At 44.8% G+C, this 24487-nt stretch overlaps 1 protein-coding gene across 1 annotated transcript in view; it reads right to left on the reverse strand.

The window, feature by feature from the left end:
- Nucleotides 1–2014: 2014 nt before the first annotated feature.
- UBE3C (ubiquitin protein ligase E3C) overlaps nt 2015–24487 on the reverse strand; it is a 150155-nt gene continuing 127682 nt past the window's right edge. Inside the window, exons 18-22 of the mRNA XM_017860580.1 lie at nt 23866–24078; nt 17657–17845; nt 17489–17555; nt 14912–15042; nt 2015–3795 (exon numbers count right to left, since the gene is read on the reverse strand). Coding sequence (XP_017716069.1) covers nt 3625–3795; nt 14912–15042; nt 17489–17555; nt 17657–17845; nt 23866–24078 — 771 coding nt within the window. The 3' untranslated portion in view covers nt 2015–3624. The remainder of the gene's footprint in view (nt 3796–14911; nt 15043–17488; nt 17556–17656; nt 17846–23865; nt 24079–24487) is intronic.

Genomic DNA, 24487 nt, shown 5'->3' on the forward strand with positions numbered 1-24487 from the left:
ACCCAATGACTTCTGCTGTGTTTGCCTCTCTAGGCAGCACCAGTTGGCTGGCTATGGTTCCCTCCTGTGACACCCTTCGAGCCTCTACCCTTGCTTTTGCCCACTCCTGGGTCAGGGAAGACCAGGCTGGTGGTGGGAGTTCCTATCTGAACCGGATAATTGGTGTCAAGAGATTTTCAGCTCAGTATTTTGAACATAAATAAGGCCTTCAGTTATAAGCTAACAACGGACACTGCCTCCTGTCAACATTTAGAAGTGGGCAATCGATGAATCCAAACCACAGCAGTCCATCTCGGTAATCAGAACGTGAGCCATCCTTTTAACGCAAAAGTGGGGCTGGGCGCAGTGTCTCACGCCTGTAATCCCAGCTACTCGGGAGGCTGAGGCAGGAGAATCACTCGAACCCCGGAGGCGGAGCTTGCAGTGAGTCTAGATAGTGCTACTGCACTCCAGCCAGGGCAAACAAGCAAGACTCTGTCTCTCAAAAAAAAAAAAAAAAAAAAAAAAAAAAAAAAAAAAAAAAAAAGCACATAAAGAGAGATCAGTATTTAAAGAGATTACTGTTTTCTGCCTACCTCTGCAGAAGAAAAAGGAGTAGTAATGTAGAAACGTTGCCTTTATACAGCAACATTTTCATCATTAAAACCTTGGTCAAAACTATTGTAACCTTGTAGGCTGTTAGAGCTTCTGAAGATGTGATGTTTGCAACTTATGATGCCAGTCACCTAGGGAGGCAAATTCAAACATGGTTCTATTGTGTTCACAGTATGTTAAAGTCAAAAGCCTGTCTGCAATGCCCACTGCATCCAGAATGCTCCCGTGAAACCTAAGCCTCTAGACTGTCCCTGTTCCACAGATCAGCCGAGGCACAAAGCACTTAGGCTCAAGAACTTACCCTCAGGATTTTCTGCAAGCAGAGACCTCTGTGTCGTCAGTGCCTTTTCCCACCTGGACATGCTGGTCACCAGTCTCTTCAGGTCACCAACTTTGGCCACCATCCAAGCACCAGGAAACCCCCCTGGGTTGATCCCAGCATGCCGCAGTGTAGCACTCGCAGCCCAGCACTCGCAGCCCGTGTTTGGGAAGTCTAGGTCATCTCTCATTAGAAAACCCTCCAGGTGAACCTGCTGTTCTGTGAGGGATGCACAGGGTGGCTGCGACACTTCCTAGACTATCTTGCTAGCTGTGATGCCTGCGGCCCCGGAGCAGGCGAATCTGAACAAGCTGAGCATGCCCTGATTTTCTATTTGAGTTACCGTATGCCTTTAGCTGTTTATTTTTCTTTGAAGTATGAGAAAGCTTATGTATTCAATTATTTCAGGTTCACCACTCACCTCCTCAGGAAGTTCCTGGAAGGAGTCATTAACCCTACCACAGCCTTTCCCGTGCTCCCAGTTCCACAATTGGAGGCCTGCCTGTCAACGGCATGGATGCATAGAGTGTAGACTGCAGGCTCACGATGGGGTGGGACACAGTACCTGGTTTCACACACTCCGCAAAAGCACACACCATCGTGCAAACCACTGCAATTGATAAAGCTGCCTTAACGAGCTCAAGATACCAAAACAAAGATTTCTCTGCAGATACTACCTCATGAGAAATATCTGCAATAATCCCAAGTCAACATTTAGGTTTGTGTACAAAATTACCAGAAAGCAGAAAGTAGGACAGAACCTAGAAAAGTGCAAACAAAACAAAAAACAAACAAACTTCCTCCAGAAATTTTTCAAGAACTAATGCCAGACCCAATGGGAGACTCGGGAAGGCAACACCCGTGGCTGGTTGGATATGAGGACACCGGCTGCCGGCCTGGGAGCCACGCTCAGCCCACCCTCGATGACAGGCACTCCTCCCGAGGACCTCTGGTTCTCAGGGAGTGTCGGCCATCTCACTATACTCCATTAGCTGGAGACATGCAAACACCTGTGATAAAACTAGTACCATTCAGAAACTGTGGCTTTACAAAAGCAGAGTGGCACTAATCACAACGATCTGGGGTAGGACTCCAACACAGTCTTGGGAAAAAAAAACATTTAATGTAAATGTTTAGCCATTAGAACATACAAATAAATAAATAAGCTCAGAATAGCTGAGGAAAAAAACCACAAATAATTGTCAATTTCTCTTCAGTCTCAGATATGCTATTTCCAAAATACTGATAATAAAATATACAAATTAACTACTAAGATATAGAACATTCAACATAAAACAACCTAACATAAAAAAGACCAACCCTAATTATTTTATTTCTGTATATCAAGACTACGAATAGCATTTAAACGCTTAATTTATTATTCAAATTAAGAAATTACACATTTTGTTTTGATCATGTTCATTGTCTTAAAAGTGTCATTCAGCTTTCCCACATTTAAAAGTATATTGCTAATTATGGTCAATTAACTATGACAGCCCACAGAGCCTCCAGTGACAGTAAAATACTAGACAGAAGAGATAAATGAGGATTTAGATCCCCTCCCCCCAGCATCAGCAAAGGGTCACTCTGCTCCCACAGCTGACGCTTTGAAACACTTTCTGTTTGTAGAGACTAAAACCACCCAGCAACAAGTCAGGTCCTGATAAAGTGCCTACTGCAAGAACTACTGACACTCCTCTTCCCTGGATTTGCACCAGAGACTGTCCTGTCTTCGAGTCAGAGCAGCACCAGGAAGCAGAGGGTGCTGAGCACGGCCAGTCACCCCCAAATATCCAGGAAGACAAGTGGGCGCAGCCCAGGGGCAAGGAGGGCGAGCGGATGATGGAGAGACCGGCACGGCTAGCATCGGGACAAAGATGCAGCTGCCACTTTGGTTCAAACGACTCTAATGACACCCCAGGGTCTGTCCTCCCCCAAGTAACTGGGTATAGTGGGTGACAGACGTTGCAGGAGCTGGGCAGACCCTCCTCTTCCACCTCCCCTGAAAGCTCTCCAGGCACAAAGTGGAGATAGAAATAGGACAATGAATGAAGTCCCCACCTCACATCCACAGACAGTATCTCCAAACCATCATGAGGCAGGCCATGGTATACTGAAAACAAGCATGCTAGTCCCATTTGGGGAAATGGCTTAAAAAGCACAAATAAAATATTACCATCGTCATCTCTTTTCCAAACCTAACCACTCTGGGAAAGGCAGCAGAAAAAAATGCCTTCAGTTTTAATAATGAGGCTTGTAAACAATCCAACATGAGCAGCAGCGACCCCGTGGCGTCTCAGCCTCAGACCCTGTATCTCTGCCGCCCGCGCAGCCTTGTCTGAACCCTGGAGCAGCGCTGCCTGCTCAGGAGGGCTCTGATCTCATCAGCAAAGCCAAAGCTTCATCTTTGGTTAATTTCGCTGAGATGCCACTAGTCTAAAAACTGTGCTCTTCTTGGCAATGTTACTAAAGTAGCCACATGGCACATAACGTGTTATTTTAAGTTATTTGAAAAGCAATGTCCCTCTAAATAAGTGACCACACCGTAATAAAAATCATTTAAAAAAGGAAGAGAGGGAGGAATGGCAGAATGAAAGGAGGAGCTTGGGAGAGCCTCAGGCGTGCAGTCTGAGTATCCTCGTGGGTCTGGGGAGGCGCTGCTGATGTAGGAAGCACTGGTTCTCTGCAGGGGTCGGATCCTAGCATCAGCTTCAGCTCAGCTCAAAGCCAGCAGCACATTCAATAGCATAGAGAAGTTTACTTCGCAGAAGTGTCTCGTCATAGAACTCAGGGAGCTTCAGCAGGTTCATGCAGGTGCTGGCTGTGGGCAGCCGCTCAAGGTCAGAGCCTCCATTGTGAATACAAAATGCGGGATACAACTCCTGAAAAACAGCAGGTGTACAAGATGGCGCTGTAACAAGCACGGTATTACATGGGTTTTAATACAAAGCACACAAAATGTGCCAGCTCCAATCAGTAAAAAGTGGCCACTGCAGTCACATTTTCCTGAAACCACATTTGCTTTGTTGTTGTTGTTTTTGAGACTGAGTCTTGCTCTGTCGCCCAGGCTGGAGTGCAGTGGTGCCATCTCGGCTCACAGCAACCTCTGCCTCCCTGGTTCAAGCCCTTCTCCTGCCTCAGCCTCTCGAGTAGCTGGGATTAGAGGCGCCCGCCACCATGCCTGGCTAATTTTTGTATTTTTAGTAGACATGGGGTTTCATCACATTGGCCAGGTTGGTCTCGAACTCCTGACCTCATGATCCGCCTACCTCGGCCTCCCAAAGTGTTGGGATTACAAGCGGGAGCCACCGTGCCCGGCCCACATTTGCTTTTTTAAAAAATTACGTTGATGGCTTAATTCTAAATTATATAAAAAATTGTGCACTGTGCTTCAGGCATAAAAAGGGATACATAACAGTCCAGGCCAGGCGCATAGCTCACACCTGCAGTCCCAGCACTGTGGGAGGCCTAGCTGGGGGATGGCTTGAGCTTAGGAGTTCGAGACCAGCCTGGGCAACATAACAAGACCCCATTTCCACTAAAAACAAAAAATCAAAACAATTAGCCAGGTGTGGTGGGTGGTGTGCCCCTACATTCCCAGCTACTTGGGAGGCTGAGGTGGAAAGATCTCTCGAGTCCAGGAGGTCGAGATTACTGAGGTATGATCACACCATGGCACTCCAGCCTGGGCAATGCACAGCGAGACCCTGTCTATAAAAGGATCAAGATTTATTCTACCTTTCCTGTACAAGCTATTCCTCAGGTTAACCAAATAACTGGTGAGAAGAAACAAAGCTGTTTTTAAATAGAAAATTCCAGCTAATACATGATACAATTATGTAATTAGAACACGGCTGTTTTAGAAGCACATTAAACAATGGATCTAGGCAGTAATGATAAGTGACCACTAAAATCAAGAGGAATTTTGATACGGAGATTGATTCCAGCTTTGTGGGGAGATGACTCACGAGAAGTGGATCTCTACGATGATTAAGGGAATGGGAAGCATACGACATTATCTATGTGATATTATTGCCAAAAAAAGAAAAATTCAAATTTAGAATCTGATGAGACCTCTATCGGTTTTCAAGAGATACAAAGCAGCAACGTAGTGCAACCCAGTTCCCCTATTATTTTTATTTATTTATTTTTTTGAGACGGAGTCTTGCTCTGTCGCCCAGGCTGGAGTGCAGTGGTGCGATCTCAGCTCACTGCAAGCTCCACTTCCGGGGTTCACGCCATTCTTCTGCCTCAGCCTCCCGAATAGCTGGGACTACAGGTGCCCGCCACCATGCCTGGCTAATTTTTTGTATTTTTGGTAGAGATGGGGTTTCACCGTGTCAGCCAGGATTGTCTCAATCTCCTGACCTCATGATCCGACCACCTCGGCCTCCCAAAGTGCTGGGATTACAGGCGTGAGCCACCGCGCCAGGCCCCAGTTCCAGTTCCCCTATTAATTAAATTACAAGGCAAAATTGAGGGAGGTGGGCCAAATGCATGATGAAATGCATGATGGCTTGCTTGTGCCAGAATTTAAATAATTGTTAACAAAAAAAGCAAGATGATCAGGAAATCTGAACATCGTTTCAGATGTTCGTGACGCTCTGGTGTCTAAGGCACAGTGTGAAAATTCTCATCCCTGTCTCACAGACGCCCAGCTCCCATTCCCATGGGCAACCAACGCTTCAGCGTCTTGAGTGCTCCTAGAGATTTAATGCATGCACGAGAAAACGTTCTCCCTCCTCTAGTTTCAAAATTGAGGCAGTGAGCACATTAGACACACTATTCCGTGCCTTGCTTTTCTCATCTGATAATGTGTCTCGGTCATCTTGCCCTATCAATGGTGAGGCTGCATGGTGTTCCATGGACATGTGTGGCACGATGTGTTGGTGGGCAATTTTCTCAGCTTTTTACAAAAAATGATGCAATGAATATGTACTTAGTTTGCACAATTGTGCAAATGTATCTGCAGGCAAAAATTCTGTTAGGGATTGCTGAACGCAGACTTAATGCATGAGACCTATAGGAATGTCGGTCCTCTGATGGCCACAAAGAACCAATGACTCCACCTTCCTCTTATACACAAACATCATTAGCTACTTGCCTCAAATTTGAGACATGTGATTTACGTGTTCTCTTCCAACCGCAAGACAATAAGGCACAGGCTGCCCTCAGTCTGCTCACGGTCCCAGCCTGTGCAGATTTAGTCTCTGGCACGGATTTCAGAGACCTAACTAGGTCAGCCCTTCACTGCACACGTGCACACGAGACTCTTGAGAGGTGGGCCTGGCAACAGGAGCAGGGGCTTCACCCACGTCCACAACTCCTGGGACTGCACTCTAAGAAGTGGTTAGAAGGCCGGGCGCGGTGGCTCAAGCCTGTAATCCCAGCACTTTGGGAGGCCGAGACGGGCGGATCACGAGGTCAGGAGATCGAGACCATCCTGGCTAACATGGTGAAACCCCGTCTCTACTAAAATACAAAAAAACTAGCCGGGCGAGGTGGCGGGTGCCTGTAGTCCCAGCTACTCGGGAGGCTGAGGCAGGAGAATGGCGGGAACCCGGGAGTCGGAGCTTGCAGTGAGCTGAGATCCCGCCACTGCACTCCAGCCTGGGCGACAGAGCTAGACTCTGTCTCAAAAAAAAAAAAAAAAAAAAAAAAGAAGTGGTTAGAGACGCACGTGATAACCGATGCACAAGAGGTTCACAGCATGACAGTGAAGAAGAGCTGTGAACCACTAAAGAACAGGAAGTAAACCGGTAAACTCCCACGGTGGGACACCACAAAGTCCATTAAAAATATTTCAAAGAATAACACGAGGAAAAATGACCCTGATGTAATGCTGAGTAAAAAAGGTAGCCTGTAAAACTGAACACAGGATACAGCTAAAATTACATTTACAAATTACATGACCAGGAGCAGTGGTTCATGACTGTAATCACAGCACTCTGGGAGGCTGAAACAGGTGGATCACCTGAGGTCAGGATTTCCGTGACCAGCCTGACCAACGTGGCGAAATCCCCTCTCTACTAAAAATACAAAATTAGCAGGCTGTGGTGGTGCAGGCCTGTAAAATCCCAGTTACTTGAGAGGCTGAGGCAGGAGGCAGAGGTTGCAGGCTGCAGTGAGCCGATCACGCGTTGCAAGCCAGCTTGGGCAATAAGAGTGAACTCTGTCTTAAAAATATATCTATATGTGTGTGTGGGTATAAAAGGCCAAGTATGTTGGCTCACACCTGTAATACGAGGGGTGTGTGTGTGTTTAACAGGCCCAGCATGTTGGCTCACAACTGCAATACCAGTGCTTTGGGAGCCTGAGGTGGGAGATCACTCAAGGCCAGGAGTTTGAAACAGCCTGGGCAACAGAGCAAGATCCTACCTCTACCAAAAACAGAAAAAATTATGCATATATACATTAACATACACTCATGTATGTAGATAAAAACGCATAATAAAAGGAAACATAAACATAATAATGGTTAGAATGGGAGAAAATATAGATTTCTTATACTTGATCACAATTTCCAATTTTCTATAATGAAAACATTACTTTTATTGGAAGGTTAAAAAAAAATCCAACAATATAAAAAAATGTGCTTTCTGTGCCAACAGCGCTCCCACAAACCTGGTGAATGTTCCTGAAACCTGCTACACTTTTTTTCTTCTTTTAGTCGGAGTCTTGCTCTCTCAACAAAGCTGGTGTACAAGGGCACAATCTCGGCTCACTGCAAACTCTGCCTCCCAGGTTCAAGTAAATCTCTTGCCTCAACCTCCCGAGTAGCTGGGACTATAGGTGCCCATCATCACGCCTAGCTAATTTTTGTATTTTTAGTAGAGATGGCGTTTCGCCATGTTGGCTAGGCCGGTCGAGAATTCCTGATCTCAGGTGATCCGCCTGCCTCAGCCTCCCATACCCGGCCCCCGTTCGACTTTCTGTAAGTGTGGCAACCCCACAAAGCGCCGCGGTACAAAAGGGCATGGATTCTCTGTATGCCCGGGGAAAGTGGCGCTAGGACAGGAAGCAGAGCGGCTACGGTGGGCAGACTAAGGTGATTTTCCGGGAAAAGCCTAGAACTATGAAGAGGCTTGTGCTGAGGCTTGAGTGCGCTGAGCATAGGTGCAGATCTAAGAGAATGCTGGCTATCAAGAGATGGGAGCATTCTGAACTGGGAGGAGAGAAGAGGAGGAAAGGCCAAGAGATCCAGCTCTAAGTGTCATCTTTTGTTTTATTATGAAGACGATACAATCTTGAGTTTATGTTCAAAAATAAAAAAATAAAAATAAATTAAAAAAAAGAAAAGGTAATTGCCTTCTAACAACTGCAGTCGAACGTGAATAAACTAGAGCAACGTCCCATATTCTGCAGGAACCCTTGGAAGCACTGACGCGGTCACAAAGCATGGCAGGCGCCCAGCTGGCCACACCTGCCTTTCGGGTGGACTTTGTTTCAATTATATGTTGAGTTTAGCATATAATTTATGTTAACGGTAAAACTAGTAAGGGCACAGCCCACAAAATGCTATGAAGAGGGCGGGTGCGGTGGCTCATGCCTGTAATCCCAGCACTTTGGGAGGCTGAAGTGGGTAGATCACCGGAGGTCAGGAGTTCAAGACCAGCCTGGCCAACATAGTGAAATCCTGCCTCTACTAAAAACACAAAAAAATTAGCTGGGGGTGGTGGTAGGTGCCTGTAATCCCTGCTACTCGGGAGGATGCGGTAAGAGAATTGCTTGAACCCAGGTGGAGGCTGCAGTGAGCCGAGATCGCGCCATTGTACTCCAGCCTGGGCAACAAGAGCGAAACTCTATCTCAAAAAAAAAAAAAGCTATGAAGAGACTGACATGATTCTTATTACCGATCTTTGTAGGTCTCTCTACTGTTAAATATAAACTTCATTAAAAATATATATGTGGCATATAATATGTGCTAAAATCCATTGTCTTTTTTTTCTAATTACAGTTTATTTGCTACTTTAAATCTCTCATAAAAATGTTAGAACAAGAACCAAAGGAGAACTAGAAAGAACATTTATCACACTTATTATTCAGCATTCTGAGTGTGTGAGGGCAATAATTTTCACAAATGCTTGAATATACTAAAATGGAAGCATCGCATTTTTGAAACAGAAAAGGATCTCTGAATGAAGGGGTCAGTGACTGCTGGCAAAGTCACTGGATAAATGAAAAGCTTAAAATATATTTCGCAATTAAATGCCACATTTAGTGTTTCTTTCACAAGGCTAATTGAATTTCCTGCTTGGAGTCTTAAAAGTAAAAAAATGAAGTTCTTCACTGAAATCTGAGTCAAGGGCACCATTTTGTGCATAATTAAATACAGTACAACGGGAATTTGCATTAATTCAGAGTGAGAAAAATCATCCATTTATTATGCGGCCTGATGGTAACTTAACAATTTTCTACAGCACTTTAATGATTTTTTGTCTGTAACAATCACATTTATTAAACATATTAAACTTTAATTAGCTTTAGCAGATGTTATTCTTCTCCAATAATCTGGCACTAAGGAGTTTCATAACTTTAAAATTATGCCTGCCTTTGCTATTTATAGTACTTCAACTGAAAGACATTTTCTTCCTTTAAGTCTACATTAATTCTGGCAGCCCTGGCAAATTCAGGCACACTAAGCTAACCGGAAAACCTAAATATTAAGATGATTTTTCCAAACTGGATGTCTAACAGATAACAACTTCAAAACACTTATCATGGAAAATCAATTAAATTTCACATATGTTAGAACACTGAGAAAAATAAAAAAATAGGAAGACTGTCTCATGGATGCTCAAAAAGTGTTTTCCATGGTGTAACTCCATTACGATTGTGCAGGGTCATGATTGGGGTAGGGGATTTTCCCTTTTAGTCTATTTGGGATTTTTTTTTTTTTTTTAGAGTTTTGCTCTTCTTGCCCAGGCTGGAGTGCAGTGGCGCAATCTTGGTTCACCGCAACCTCCGCCTCCCGGGTTCAAGCAATTCTCCTGCCTCAGCCTCCCGAGTAGCTGTGACTACAGGCATGCACCACCATGCCTGGCTAAGTTGTTTTTTGTATTTAGTAGAGACGGGGTTTCACCATGTTGGTCAGGCTCGTCTCAAACTCCTGACCTCAGGTGATCCACCTGCCTTGGCCTCCCAAAGTGCTGGGATTACAGGCGTGAGCCACTGTACCGGGCCAGTCTATTTGGGATTTTAAAAGCTAATGTAAATCCCTCTACTTCTGTTCCCCTAAACCTACGACGCTCATGCAGCTGAAGTGGCCATGCACAAACCCGGAGGTATCACGGAGGTGGAGAAGGCTCTTGCACTTCTAGGCACACGTTATTGCTCTTTCTTTTTTTTTTTTTTTTTTTTTTTGGGACGGAGTCTCGCTCTGTCGCCCAGGCTGGAGAGCAGTGGCCGGATCTCAGCTCGCTTCAAGCTCCACCTCCCAGGTTCACGCTATTCTCCTACCTCAGCCTCCCGAGTAGCTGGGACTACAGGTGCCCGCCACCTTGCCCGGATAGTTTTTTGTATTTTTTTAGTAGAGATGGGGTTTCACCATGTTAGCCAGGATGGTCTCGATCTCCTGACCTCGTGATCCACCTGTCTCGGCCTCCCAAAGTGCTGGGATTACAGGATTGAGCCACCGCGCCCGGCCCCTATTGCTGGTTCTTTAGTGGGCTGTCAGAATGTCTAGAACCTACGTCTGGTAGGACTTCTAATTTTTATTGCTACTCATATGATTAGCATTATCTCATTAGCCAGGAGCTGACAAAAATCTCTGCGTCTTCCAGTGTTTTGATGGGAGCAGGTCCTCCAAACTTCCTTTTATGAAATTAGATGAGATGCATAATTTTCTTATCTCTAGCTTTGGAACAAACTAGTTTTGAAAAAAAGATACTAGAAGCCTTGTCTATCATAATAAATGTTAATGATAACATTACCAAATGGTATTAAAACCTTTACTGATAAAAAGTCATCTGCATGCCTCACCTGCAGTCCTCCTGCTCTTTAGACCCCAGCACAGCAAGCCCTCCAGACTCCACCACCAGCACAGGACGTGCCCAGGTTTCATTGCGCTTGAGAGATTTTCGTTATCTGGTCCATGGGTCACGCTTCTAACTCTGAGGGAGACCCATCTATTTCTTTACACATGAGCCAGGGTGTGCCACTAAACCGTTCTGGGTCACTCCGTTTAGGTGTGTCGCTTGTAGGCGGCAGCGTTTCCCCAGCCCTGTCTCAAAGTCTTCTGCACTCACTGTTGCAACATTCAGGCTTCTCTCATTTTATTTTTCTATTTTATGATTCTGAATGTTACTTCCCACCCCCACGCCCTGTATCTGGTCAACAGAGTTGTTGGTTCTGTTTGTCTTGTTTTGCATGGTTATTTTTTCTCTCCAACAATTTGGAAGATTACCATTTCTACTAACGTCACTGAGCAATGGTATTTACTAGCACGTTTAAGTTTATATATCTTTATTCTCCGTTACTGCCAGAACGTAACGGTGTCGATGACTGACCTCCTGTTTGAAACAAACTGCACTCAGGCTTCACTTCTTCCCACCTTGCTACTGGGTCCCAGCTCCAGTTCTGAGGGCACTTACTGAGATGCTGTGTTAGTTTACAGTCCATTTTTAAGAACAGCTTCATTGAGGTGTACTTGGCATACTATAAGATTAGCCGTTTAAATGTACAATCCAATGATTTTAGCAAATTTACAGAGTTCCACAGCGACCCCCACAATCCGGTTTTGGGTCGCTCCACTTCTCCGAAGCTCCTGCTGCCACCTCCAGTCCTGTGCAGCCCCTGGCCCGCTCTGTGTCTGTAAATGTGCCTTTCAGGCCAGCCGCGGTGGCTCACGCCTGTAATCCCAGCACTTTGGGAGGCCGAGGCAGGCGGATCACGAGGTCAGGAGATCAAGACCATCCTAGCTAACACAGTGAAACTCCGTCTCTACTAAAAATACAAAAAAATTAGCCGGGCGCGGCGGCGGGCGCCTGTAGTCCCAGCTGCTGGGGAGGCTGAGGCAGGAGAATGGCGTGAACCCAGGAGGTGGAGCTTGCAGTGAGCAGAGAGATCCGCGCCACTGCACTCCAGCCTGGGCGACAGAGCAAGACTCCATCTCAAAAAAAAAAAAAAGTGCCTTTCAAAGGACAGTTTATTCACACAGAATTACGTATAATAATACATCGTTCTGTGTCTGCTTTGTTCACTTAGCACAGTGTTTTCAATATTCATACACAGTGTAGTAGATATCATTTATTCCTTTTAAATTCTGAGTATCTCTTAATTTACAGAATTTACTAGCAGTTTGTGTACTTATTTCCAGTTTTTGACCATTATGAAGACTTGCTCTGAACATTCATATACACACTGTGTGAACATACGCTGTCATCTGTACACTCCCAAGAGTGGGGCTGCGACATCACACTGACGAACATTCTCAAGATAACGTGCCTGCACCCCTTGAAAATGGGGATACAGAAGAAAGGAAACTGAAGAGCATACCAATTAAATGCAACATGTGGTCCTGGATCGGATACTACCAAGGGCGTGAGGGGACAAGTGGTCTAACACCTGAAGAGCCGGTCACAAGGTGACTGCGGCGCTCCGCCCCCACTGAGCGCTGACTCAGGTCTGAGTGCGGCCTGAAAATGTTCATTTTTAACATGTGCTCAAGCGATGCTGCAACTGCTGGTCCCAGGACCACACTCTGCAGCCAGTGGATCCGGCAAGTGCTATATGTCAGAGTTCAGTTTCTGGACTTGTAATAATTTAATTGTGGCCATTTAGAAAATGTCTCTAGTCTTAGGAAGTACGCGCTGAAATATTTAGGGAAGACCTCATGTCTTCAACCTACTCTCAAATGACTCAGTAAAGAAATGCATGAAAAGAATGATAAAGTAAATGTAGCAAAATGTTAACAATTGGTCAGTGCGGGTTTAGAAGTTCCTGGTCAATTCTCACAACTTTTCTATACATTTAAAATAGTTTCAAAGTAAAAAGTTAAAGAATAACTTCACTGAGAAATATAATAAAATACTTGGGGTGCTGGGCACGATGGCTCACGCCTATACTCCCAGCACTGTGTAAGGCCAAGGTGGGTGGATCACTTGAGGTCAGGAGTTTGACACCAGCCTACCCAACATGGTGAAACCCCGTCTCTACTAAAAATACAAAAATTAGCCGGGCATGGTGGCGCACGCCTGTAATCACAGCTACTCAGGAGGTGGAGGCAGCAGAAGTGCTTGAACCAGGGAGGGAGAGGTTGCGGTGAGCCAAGATCGTGCCATTGCCCTCTGCACTCCAGCCTGGGCGACAGAGTAAAACTCTGCCTCAAAAACAAACAAACGAACAAAACAACAACAAAAAAGCAAAAAAACAACATTACTTTTTCCCCCTTGAGACGGGATCTCACTACCACATTGCCCAGGTTGGTCTTACACTCCTGGGCTCAACTAATCCTCCCACCTCAGCCTTAAGAGTCGCTGGGACTGGCCGGGCGCGGTGGCTCAAGCCTGTAATCCCAGCACTTTGGGAGGCCGAGACGGGCGGATCACGAGGTCAGGAGATCGAGACCATCCTGGCTAACACGGTGAAACCCCATCTCTACTAAAAAAAATACAAAAACACTAGCTGGGTGTGGTGGCGGCGCCTGTAGTCCCAGCTACTCGGGAGGCTGAGGCAGGAGAATGGCGGGAGCCCGGGAGGCAGAGCTTGCAGTGAGCCGAGATCCAGCCACCGCACTCCAGCGTGGGCGACAGGGCGAGACTCCGTCTCAAAGAAAAAAAAAAAAAAAAAAAGAGTAGCTGGGACTACATAAGCGTGCAGGAAGTCTTTCTGATTGAAGGTTATTTGAAAGTGAATCCAGCTGGGCATGGAGTGGTGGCTCACACCTGTCATCCCAGCACTTTGCAGGGCTGAAGTGAGAGGACTGCTTGGGCCCAGGAGTTGGAGGCCAGCCTGGGGAATACAGTGAAACCCCTCTCTACAAAAAATCCAAATATTAGCCAGGCACGGTGGTACATGCCTGTAGTCCCAGCTACTTGGGAGGCTGAGGTGGGAAGATTGCTTGAGTCTGGGTGGTTGAGGCTGCAGTGAGCTGTGATCACACCATTGCACTCCAGCCTGGGTGATACAGCAAGTGCCCATCTTAATTAAAAACAAAAGGAAAAAAGAAAGCGAATGCCTATTAAGTTTCATAAGCACAAGCTACATACAGTACTTACCTAATTATATATTATTCTATAATATATACCACTATATTTTTAAATGTTAATATGGCTTTAATTTACAATGAATACAGGAATTATGATTAGACATTCTTGAGGCAATTTTTTTTTTTTTTTGGAGACAGGGTCTCATTCTGTCACCCAGGCTGGAGTGCAGTGCAGTGGCGCAATCTCGGCTCACTGCAACCTCCACCTCCTGGGTTCAAGCGATTCTCATGCCTCAGCCTCCCAAGTAACTGGGATTACAGGCACACACCACCATGCCCGGCTCATTTTCTGTATTTTAGCAGACACGAGGTTTCATCATGTTGGCCAGGCTGGTCTCAAACTCCTGATTTCAAAAAATAAGCCAAATTACATAAGATCAACATTAATTTCTAGAAGTGGTAAAATAAGGCTCGGAAGCATATACACTCCATCAACATCTCTAGGTTGTACCTGCTTCAGTTCAGTAGCAAAAAGCCCAAGATGTGTTACAGATTTATGAGACTGATTATTAATATTGCAAACAGTCCCTCCAAATGCAGGATTTGTTCACAGGCAATCATAACCACAATGTACAACTATCATGTGAATAGGTTATTGTGAACAAAAAAAAGCAACCCCAAATAAAACTAGCACTGAAATACATACATCATAACGAGTACTTAATTAAAAATCTAGCTGAAGATAAAAACTGAAGTGTACATAAAAGGACTTCATTTAACCCTACTGAATGTTCTGCTGCCTTTCTTATGATGATGTGGTCTTTAAAGCAAATGTCATGAAAGTTGTGTACCTTAAACCCCAAGAGAGGGGGTCGAGAGCAGCTTGTTACAAACTTCAGCAGTTTGCGCTTTTCTTCATCAGTGAACCCTTCCACAACTCTCCAGAAGACCTTAATAACAGGATGGTCTGCAGAATAGCCTCCTATGGCAAAATGAACACAAACTTTATGAAATGCAAAGCACACCCACGCTTCGGGACCCACAGGGATTGGTCCAGACCCCCACAGATACTGAAGTCCACGGATCCTCAAGTCCCTTCTATAAAACGGCATGGCATCTGTGTATCACCTGTGTACGTCCTTCTGTGCACTTCCATGATCTCTAGAGCACTCGGATCATCTAATCTAAGGCAGAGGCTATGTAAATGGCTGTGACACTATATTTAGCACACATTCAGTGCAGACACAACCACTGCTTTTTCCTCAAATATTTTAAAACTGCAATTGGTTGAAGCCATGGATGTGGAAAGAACGCACAGATATGAAGGACCAATTGTAAATGCAAAAGTGGAATTCTCTGCCTTCCCTTGCCTCTGCCCCACCCACCGCCAATTATGTGGAGGTGATAGGCAAAGTACAAGAACAGGAGCAACTTAAGGAGGGTCAAAGCAGGGCCAGGCACCGTGGCTCACACCTGTAATCCCAGCACTGTGGGAGGCCCGGGCTGTCAGATCACTTGAGGCTGGGAGCTCGAGAGCAGCCTGGCCAACGTGGTGAAACCGTCTCTACCAAAAGTACAAAAATTAGCTGGACGTCATGGGACACACCTGTCATCTCAGCTTCTCAGGAAGCTGAGGTGGGAGAGTCGCTTGAACTCAGAAGGTGGAGGATGCAGTGAGTTGAGATTGCATCATTGCACTCCAGCCTTGGTGACAGGGCGAGATTTGCCCTCAAAAAATAAAATAAAAAGCTAGAATAAGGATCACCCTGTAGCTATAAAGATGAATGCAGGCACCAAAAGCTACTCCAAAGGAGCCTTATTTTGAAGAACTGTGCTAGCAGTTCAAAGCCACTGCTGAGTAGACTGTAGAGAACGGGTTTGCATGTGGTCACAGATCTAAAACGACAGACAATGGGTGTCCAGTACTAACACAGCTGGGTGTTTTCCCAGCATGATTTGGTGTCTAAATTAATTTTATCATTTTTCCTTCTGATAACTTATCATCATTCCAATATTAATACCATGGCTAACAACCAATCTCACTATATGATGAGACCACTATTCTAAAATGTAATGTCTGCCACTTACAGCTTTTAATCTAGTAAAGTGCTTCCTAAACCTAAAATAATTGCTATATATTGTTCCCTCATTGTTAATATACTACAGAAATAACAGCAATAAAATACTTAAGTGCATTAATTGGCACCACAATGAATAGACTATTTTAAACCTATTTACTGGCATAGCTGAGATTATTAAAGGTGCAAACCCTCAGTGCAGATGGGTAATGCAAACCACCAAAGACAATCTCTTGGAAAATGAAAGGTCAGATTGATTTCATTTCCTTCAACTTATGACCTGATCATGGGGACAATGTGACCTTAGGCATTACCTGCTTTTACATAAAGATTAGACTTCAAATTTAGGGCAATACAAACTAACTATAGATAAAAGATACATACACATGGATACACACAGGTATATGTAAGAATGATTTTTTTTGTAAATTTAGAGTTTTGCAGCCATCAGCACAATCCAGTTTTAGAATATTTCCATTTCCTCAAAAAGTTCTCACTTGCACCCAGTAGACAACTAGTGGGTATGTGGGGTTATCTCATTTGGATTTAAGTGGCATTTTTCTATGACTAATGGTGTTGCACGTCGCATCGTGTGCTTATTTGCTTACTGGCCATTTATCTTCTTATGTTAAACATCTAATTGTTTTTGCTCATGTGTGTATGTATGTATATTTATTTAGAAACGGGGTTTCACTCCTGTCGCCCAGGCTGGAGTGCAGTGGCATGATCTCAGCTCACTGAGATCCCACGACCTCCGTATCCCAGCTCAAGTGCTTCTCCTGCTTGCTTCAGCACCCCAAGTAGCTGGGACTACAGGTATGCACCACCACGCCCAGCTAATTTTTGTGTTTTTTTGTAGAGATAGGATTTTGCCACATTGCCCAGGGTGGTTTCAAACTCCTGAGCTCAAGTGATCCACCTGTCTCAGCTTCCCAAAGGCTGGGATTACAGGCGTGAGCCACTGCACTCAGCCATCTGGTTTTTGAACCATGTAAATTACCCATACAAAAGATTACAATAAAAATTACTTTGGGGCCAGGCATGGTAGCTCATGCGACCAGGAAACCATCCCGGCCAACATGGCAAAACCCTGTCTCTACTCAAAATACAAAAATTAGTTGGGCCTGGTGGCAGATGCCTGTAATCCCAGCTATTTGGGAGGCTGATGCAGGAGAATTGCTCGAACCAGGGAGGCAAAGGTTTCAGTGAGCTGGGATTGCGCCACTGCACTCTAGCCTAGGAGACAAGAGTGAAACTCTGTCTGAAAAAAATAAAATAAAATAAAAATTACTTTGGAAATATGATCACCTGCAACATTTTCAGAAACAATAACCAATAGTGATAACATACCTGAATAGTTTGTAAAGGATTTTAGGTCCTCTAGGCTTATGGGAACTTGTGCACCAGAAATTAATACCTAAGGAAAAAAGTTCAAATAACAACATTTGAGGTACATTTTAAGAAAGCCTTTTCATTTCCTGTGACAAGCGTGTCCCAAAAAGTCAGCAGGTATGGTACCTGAATTTCTTGCTGATCAAACATTCGGAGCCACTCGAGGCTGACGACATTGGCAAGGCCCTGTCGGAAAGCCAGGCAGTGCTGGCGGATCTGCCTGTTCAGCCTGTAGTCCGCCACCAAGTGGATGTACGCAATCCGGTTGGCGCTGGTGACAGGAATGTCTTTCCCACCGAATTTTAGTTCAACTACCTGGAAATACAAAACATAGGGATCTCAAAATCCTCAAAGTATGATAATAGATTGAAAAAAAAAAAAAGCAAGAAACAAATGTTTTAAGGAAATAGGACTTGATGCTTTGTGAACGAGGATCTAAATACGAAACAGTACGTGAGTATGCATACCATCGTGCACAGATGCAAAGATGCACCTCCAAGAAGAGTCTCCAAAGCCCAGCACCTTATTCTGTCTTTCAGATCACTAACCATCCATGTTTCCTCCAAAACACTAGGGAATTGTACAGCAATGTCACCATGACAATTTTATTTAAACAAAAATGAGAAATCACGAAAGGCAAAGATACGAAGCAAACAATCACTGTAAGTCAGAAGAGAAAACGCGACTCATTCTGGAGGAAAAGCAAAGGCTGTAGTAAAGTGATTACTCATTTTCATCCATATAAGCAGCACATACTTACCTGTGTGCTTCCACAATGCCATTACCATAAAGCACTTTCATTACGACGCAAAGGGTGGTGGTAACGATCAGTGAAAATAGATCAGCCAATTTCTTATGTATACAAACAGTGAGTAAGAACACTTTTTATTAGTACATGGCTACATTCACAGAATTTGCAGGTATAACGCGGGGCTCCCATAAGCACCATGACAGTGCTCATGAGAAAAGCAACATAGCGGAAACACAGACCTGGATCTTACTGTCCCCCACTTGTATGGGGGACAAGTCACTTTACACCTTGAAATATTTGGCCATTAATAAAATGGTGATATTTGTTTGTCTGACTTGGAATTGCTGTGATTATATGATTGTATGAATTAATAAATACAAAACAGTACATGAGCAAAATACTATAAGCATGTAATCATAATTTATGAAGAGTATATTTTAAAATAAAAAAATTTTTAAAAAGTATTTATTAAGAAAACCAAGAAACAGCCTGGGTATAGTGGCTCATGCCTCTAATCCCAGGACTGTGGGAGGCTGATGCAGGAGGATCCCTTAAGCCCAGGAGTTTGAGATAAAGCAAGGCCCCCACCTATATTTCTAAAACAAAACAAAACAAACAAACAAAAAAACAACAAAAACACCCCAACTGCATTCCTGGGGTTAGATGAGGGCAGCCTATACTATGGACAAAGAAAATATAAAATAAGCCCAAAATAAATGAACAAAGACATTTCCACTTCCCTACCTTTCCATTCTTTTCTTTTCACAGCCTTCAGTTTTCCTGGTAGCTTTAATATTCCTAGAGTAACTGACAAGACTGCTGCCTCTGGGCAATGGCACTGATGTCCCACCCAGTCTCTTACCATTTACAGAAAGACTGTTTCACAAATCTGCTAGAGAGCCTGACTTAAGTCATCCTACAGCTGATGGTTACAGGAGAGCCATTTGCTGGTTCTCATTTTACATAGAATGTTCAAATAGAACTTGAACGTTCAACTTAAAAGATCTGCTTCTTTTAACGTTTCACATTTTAAATGATGATTCAATTATTCTCACTAATTCACTTTCTAAGGTTTGGAACCATCAAGCCTAAGAATGGGCTTTCAATTCCATTGTCTTCATTCTGATTAAAGATTGTGTTCATTACCTTAATTCCTTTGCTTGTACTCAGCTGACAGTCCATCTGTTAACCAAGCCTCAGGAGGCTAGCTATTATATTTCAATATATAAAATACCACCCCTTCCTTTAAATGGATTAGAGGTAGGTAATAAATGATGATGTACTTGTATGATTTGGAAGACAAAGGACCAGTGAAGTTATCAGTTAAAGGAACTTCCAAGGCTCCCAATTACCTTGCCTGATCAGAAAAAACAGACATTTCTAGTAACTTTTTTTTTTTTTTTTTGAGACAAGGTCTCACTCTGTCACCCAGGCTGAAGTGCAGTGGAGCAATCTCGGCTCACTGCAACCTCCGCCACCTGGGTTCAAGCGATTCTTGTGCCTCAACCTCCCGAGTAGCTGGAATTACAGACGTGTACCACCACGCCCAGCTAATTTTTGTATTTTTAGTAGAGATGGGGTGTCGCCATGTTGGGCAGGCTGGTCTGAACTCCTGACCTCAAATGATCCACCTGCCTTGGCCTCCCAAAGTGCTGGGATTATAGCCGTGAGCCACTGCACCCGGCCCCTCTAATAACTTTTAAATGGTTACACTACTTTTAATTTAAAATCTTCTCTCAGGCTAAGCCTAAACAACTATGTGTACTTAAAAATCATGTCACATAAGTGCTAAATTTCAGATCTGAGGGACATACTTAAAATTTCCTCTAGATCGGGCACGGTGGCTCACGCCGGTAATCTCAGCACTTTGGGAGGCCGAGGTGGGCGGATCATGAGGTCAGGAGATTGAGACCATCCTGGCTAACACGGTAAAACCCCGTCTCTACTAAAATACAAAAAACTAGCCAGGCGAGGTGGCGGGCGCCTGTAGTCCCAGCTACTTGGGAGGCTGAGGCAGGAGAATGGTGTGAACCTGGGAGGCGGAGCTTGCAGTGAGCCAAGATTGCACCACTCACCCCAGCCCGGGCGACAGAGCGAGCCCCGGCCCAAAAAAAAAAAAAAGAAAAAAAAAATTTCCTCTAAATACAAATATATTTAACTGGAGCAGTTCTCAGGACAGCAAGATACCAAGAACTGTCCTCTCTGTTCCTCCAAAAGGTCTATTTTCACTCAGAATCCATAAGGCCCCACAAGACACCACCGTACATGACCTACTACCATTAGCTCATTTCATCCTCCGGCACTCACACCCATCTGAGATGAGGAAAGGGTCTTGGGACTTCCTTAAGGCTCACAGAACAGCGGCCAAACCAGGACCTGAAGCAAGGTGTCGTGACTCAAGTCCCATCTTTTTTTACCTAACAGATGGTTATTTGTGGGTCCTTCTTAAACTTAAAGCCTTAGCATTTTCCGCTAGAAAGAGTTCTATGTAAATTAGTCATCTAAAATTTCATGGTCACTATTAAACAGATTAACAGCCAAATTGATTACACTGAAGAAAACAAATCTGAGAGAAGCACCATATTTTAAAAGGGACGATTAACATAACCTGCTGACACAATAAAGTATTTGCATATTACAAGTCTTTAAATCACACTTTCTAAACTTAACAACTTATATGGAGGACTACCTATTTGTTCCTATAGAAATCCTTAAGATCTTCCTCTAAGGTGCTTCACTAGTGAATTTCTTAATTTTTCTAATGAGGCTCTTTAGTATAATTATTCTCATACATTATCTATAATTTTTAACTCAGTGGGAATTTCTATGAATAATTGGAACATCTTAACTTCACACTTTTGCTTTTAACAGATTCCAGTATTATCGGCAGTGCTTTAATGGAATTCTTGCATATGCGACGTTTCACTATTACCATTTATTTCAGAAGGAAAAATGGGAAACGCTCACATTAGCAAAGGCCTCAGGCAGGTCACACAACACTCACCATCTGGAGGCTTTTGTGCCACTTAGAAATCAGGCCACTAGGTGGCGCAAGGCCACAGCAGCAACATCACTGGGTGTCAGTACTTCCTGATGACAGTGACAGCCACCAAAATTATCTAAACTTTGCATTGTTGAAAATTCAGCTCTTGGCCGGGCACGGTGGCTCAAGCCTGTAATCCCAGCACTTTGGGAGGCCGAGACGGGTGGATCACAAGGTCAGGAGATCGAGACCATCCTGGCTAACACGGTGAAACCCCGTCTCTACTAAAGAATACAAAAAACTAGCCGGGCGATGTGGCGGGGGCCTGTAGTCCCAGCTACTCGGGAGGCTGAGGCAGGAGAATGGCGTGAACCCGGGAGGTGGAGCTTGCAGTGAGCTGAGATCCGGCCACTGCACTCCAGCCTGGGCGACAGAGCCAGACTCCGCCTCAAAAAAAAAAAAAAAAAAAAAAAAAAAAAAAAAAAAAAAAAAAAATTCAGCTCTATGGTATGGAAAAATACGTACAAACAAAAGCAGCTAAATAAACCGTAACCAAACAAAACATGGCTCTTGGACAGAAAGGCAGCTTGCATCTGTAATCCCAGCACTTGGGGAGGTGGAGGCAGGAGGATCACTTGAGCCCAGGAGTTTGAGACCAGCCTGGACAACACAGGGAGACACTCATGTCTACAAAAAATATAAAAATCAGCCAGGAATGGTGGCTCACGCCTGTAATCCCAGCACTTTGGGAGGCTGAGGCAGGAGGATCGCTTGAGCTCAGGAATTTGAGATCAACCTGGGTAACACATGGCGACACTGTCTCTACAAAAAACACAAAATGAGCCAAATTTGGTGGTGCACGCCTGTAATCCCAGCTACTCAGGAGACTGAGGGTGCAGTGAGCCGAGACTGCATCACTCCACTCCTCCAGCCTGGGTGACAGAGTGAGACCCTGTCTCAAAACAACACAACAAAAAACCCCACATGCTAAAGCAGACAGAATAGTGTATGAGCTCCCAACCCCACACAGCCAGCTCATCAGGCACCACACCTCCCGGCCAGTCTCTGGCACTGGTACCCCCACTTCCTGCCCCTGTTCTCACCACTCAGGGTCAGTATCCCTTATGTGAGTGAAATATTTGGGCCAGAAGTGTTTGGATTTGAATTTTTTTCCCCCAAATTTTGGAATACTTGCATTATACTCATCAGTAAGAATCCTTAATCCAAAAACCTGAAATGGCCCAATGAACATTTCCTTTGAGCTTCATGTCGGCACTTACAAAGTTTTGGATTTTGGAACATTCTGGATTTTCAGATTATGGATGCTCAGAGTGTCTTTGAAGCAAATCCCAGATGTTACTAACTCACTAATCATTATTTTAGTATGCTGTACGTGGATGTTTATAACCATAATATTCTTCATAGCCCAAACACAGGAACAACCCAAATGTCCATCAACCAATAAAGACCTTGTGGTAGATCCATATAATGGAATATCATCTGGAAAGAAAAGGAATGAAGTCCTGATCCATGCAACTACAACTGAGGGAAGACCATGTAAAAGACTCCGTCGGGCCAGGCGCAGTGGCTCACACCTGTAATCCTAGCACTTTGGGAGGCCAAGGCGGGCAGATCACCTGAGGTTGGGAGTTCGAGACCAGCCTGAGCAGTATGGAGAAACCCCATCTCTACTAAAAACACAAAATTAGCCGGGCGTGGTGGCGCATGCCTGTAATCCCAGCTACTCAGGAGGCTGAGGCAGGAGAATCGCTTGAACCTGGGAGGTGAAGGTTGTGGTGAGCCGAGATCGCACCACTGCACTCCAGCCTGGGCAACAAGAGTGAAACTCCATCTCAAAAAAAAAAAAAAGACTCCGTTGATGTGAAGTGTTCATGGCAGGCCCATGCAGAGACACAGCAGACTGGTGGCTGCCTGTATGGGGTGGGGGAGCCTGCTAACAGGTGCACGGTTGCTCTGTAGAGCAAGGAAAATGTGCTAACATTGGCTGGGGTGATGATGGCTGCCCACCTCTATGAACATACTAAAAACCACTGAATCATATACTAAAAAGGGCAGATTTTATGGTATATGAGTCACATGTTGATAAAGCTGTTTTTAAGAAAATCAGCTTGAATCTCTAATACAGACTTTTTTCTTTTTAAAAAACAATGTAAGTAACAAAAGTAACCAGATGGGTAATGAACACACACCCCAGACAGTGCTGGAGCAGCTGTGGTGGCTCTGAGGGGACAAGGAGTGAGGACTAAGTAAGGGGTCCTGCCAGGAAGCTGCTGAACGGCCACCTCCAGCACCAGGAAGAGCGAGACAAGCAGCAAGCCTGGGCTGCAGCCTCAAGAGGAGAGCTCTGCAGGAGGGGCTGCCGGGCACGAACAGGCCTCAAGCGTGGGAGCAGGAACTGCGCTCAGCTCAGAGGCCAGGGCTAAGGTGCTTCGGAGCTACATGCTTCGCCGTCTAACTCACAGCAACGGTCATTCTAACTAAAACGTGCAGAAGTCAAACACTGTAACACAAATGGACTTCCACACAAAAGGAGATGCTGCTATTTGCTCTAGAGGTGTGTGAATCCTCCTGACCCCTTACCTGCGCCTCTCCCAGGTCGTTGTTCACCACAGTGAAGTTCAACCCAAGCTCCTCCACATCGTCCTCATAGCTCTTCAGGAAGAGCAAATTCTTATACACCTCAGGGTCCAGGGAGGCGAGGTGGTGAATGTCCACATCCGCACTGGTTCCAAGCAACTTGGAAAGGAAGAAGCCCGCAAAGGGCAGCTCCACCAGCATGTTCTCATAGAGAGCCTTCAAAAGAGAACAGTGACAACGTTAGCATCGAATATACAAGCCGCCTACAAACAAAGAGCCATATGCTCAACTTGATATTAAACCCAACCCTAAGAGAGCAGGTATTTTCTCCTCCTAGTACCGGAGGTGGAAGCTGATATTCAGTGGGCAAGTACCCCGCTCCACGCTCCCACAAAGGCATTCAATGCACGCATTCAGCATGCGGAGAACTCTGGAACAGACCACCTAGGGGCGAAATCGTGGAATTATGAAGAGCCAGATCCTTCCTGTGAAACAGAAGCCAACAAATGTTTCTCCTCAAGAGAAGGATGGTGAATCCTTCAAGAACTGCAGGTTTGTTAAGTCTCCCGAGGTGGCTATGGCAAACGATCACACACTGCGAGACTGAAAACACGAACTCATGGCC

Source organism: Rhinopithecus bieti, unplaced genomic scaffold, assembly GCF_001698545.2.
Source record: "Rhinopithecus bieti isolate Rb0 unplaced genomic scaffold, ASM169854v2 scaffold_50877, whole genome shotgun sequence".
Classification (NCBI taxonomy): domain Eukaryota; kingdom Metazoa; phylum Chordata; class Mammalia; order Primates; family Cercopithecidae; genus Rhinopithecus; species Rhinopithecus bieti.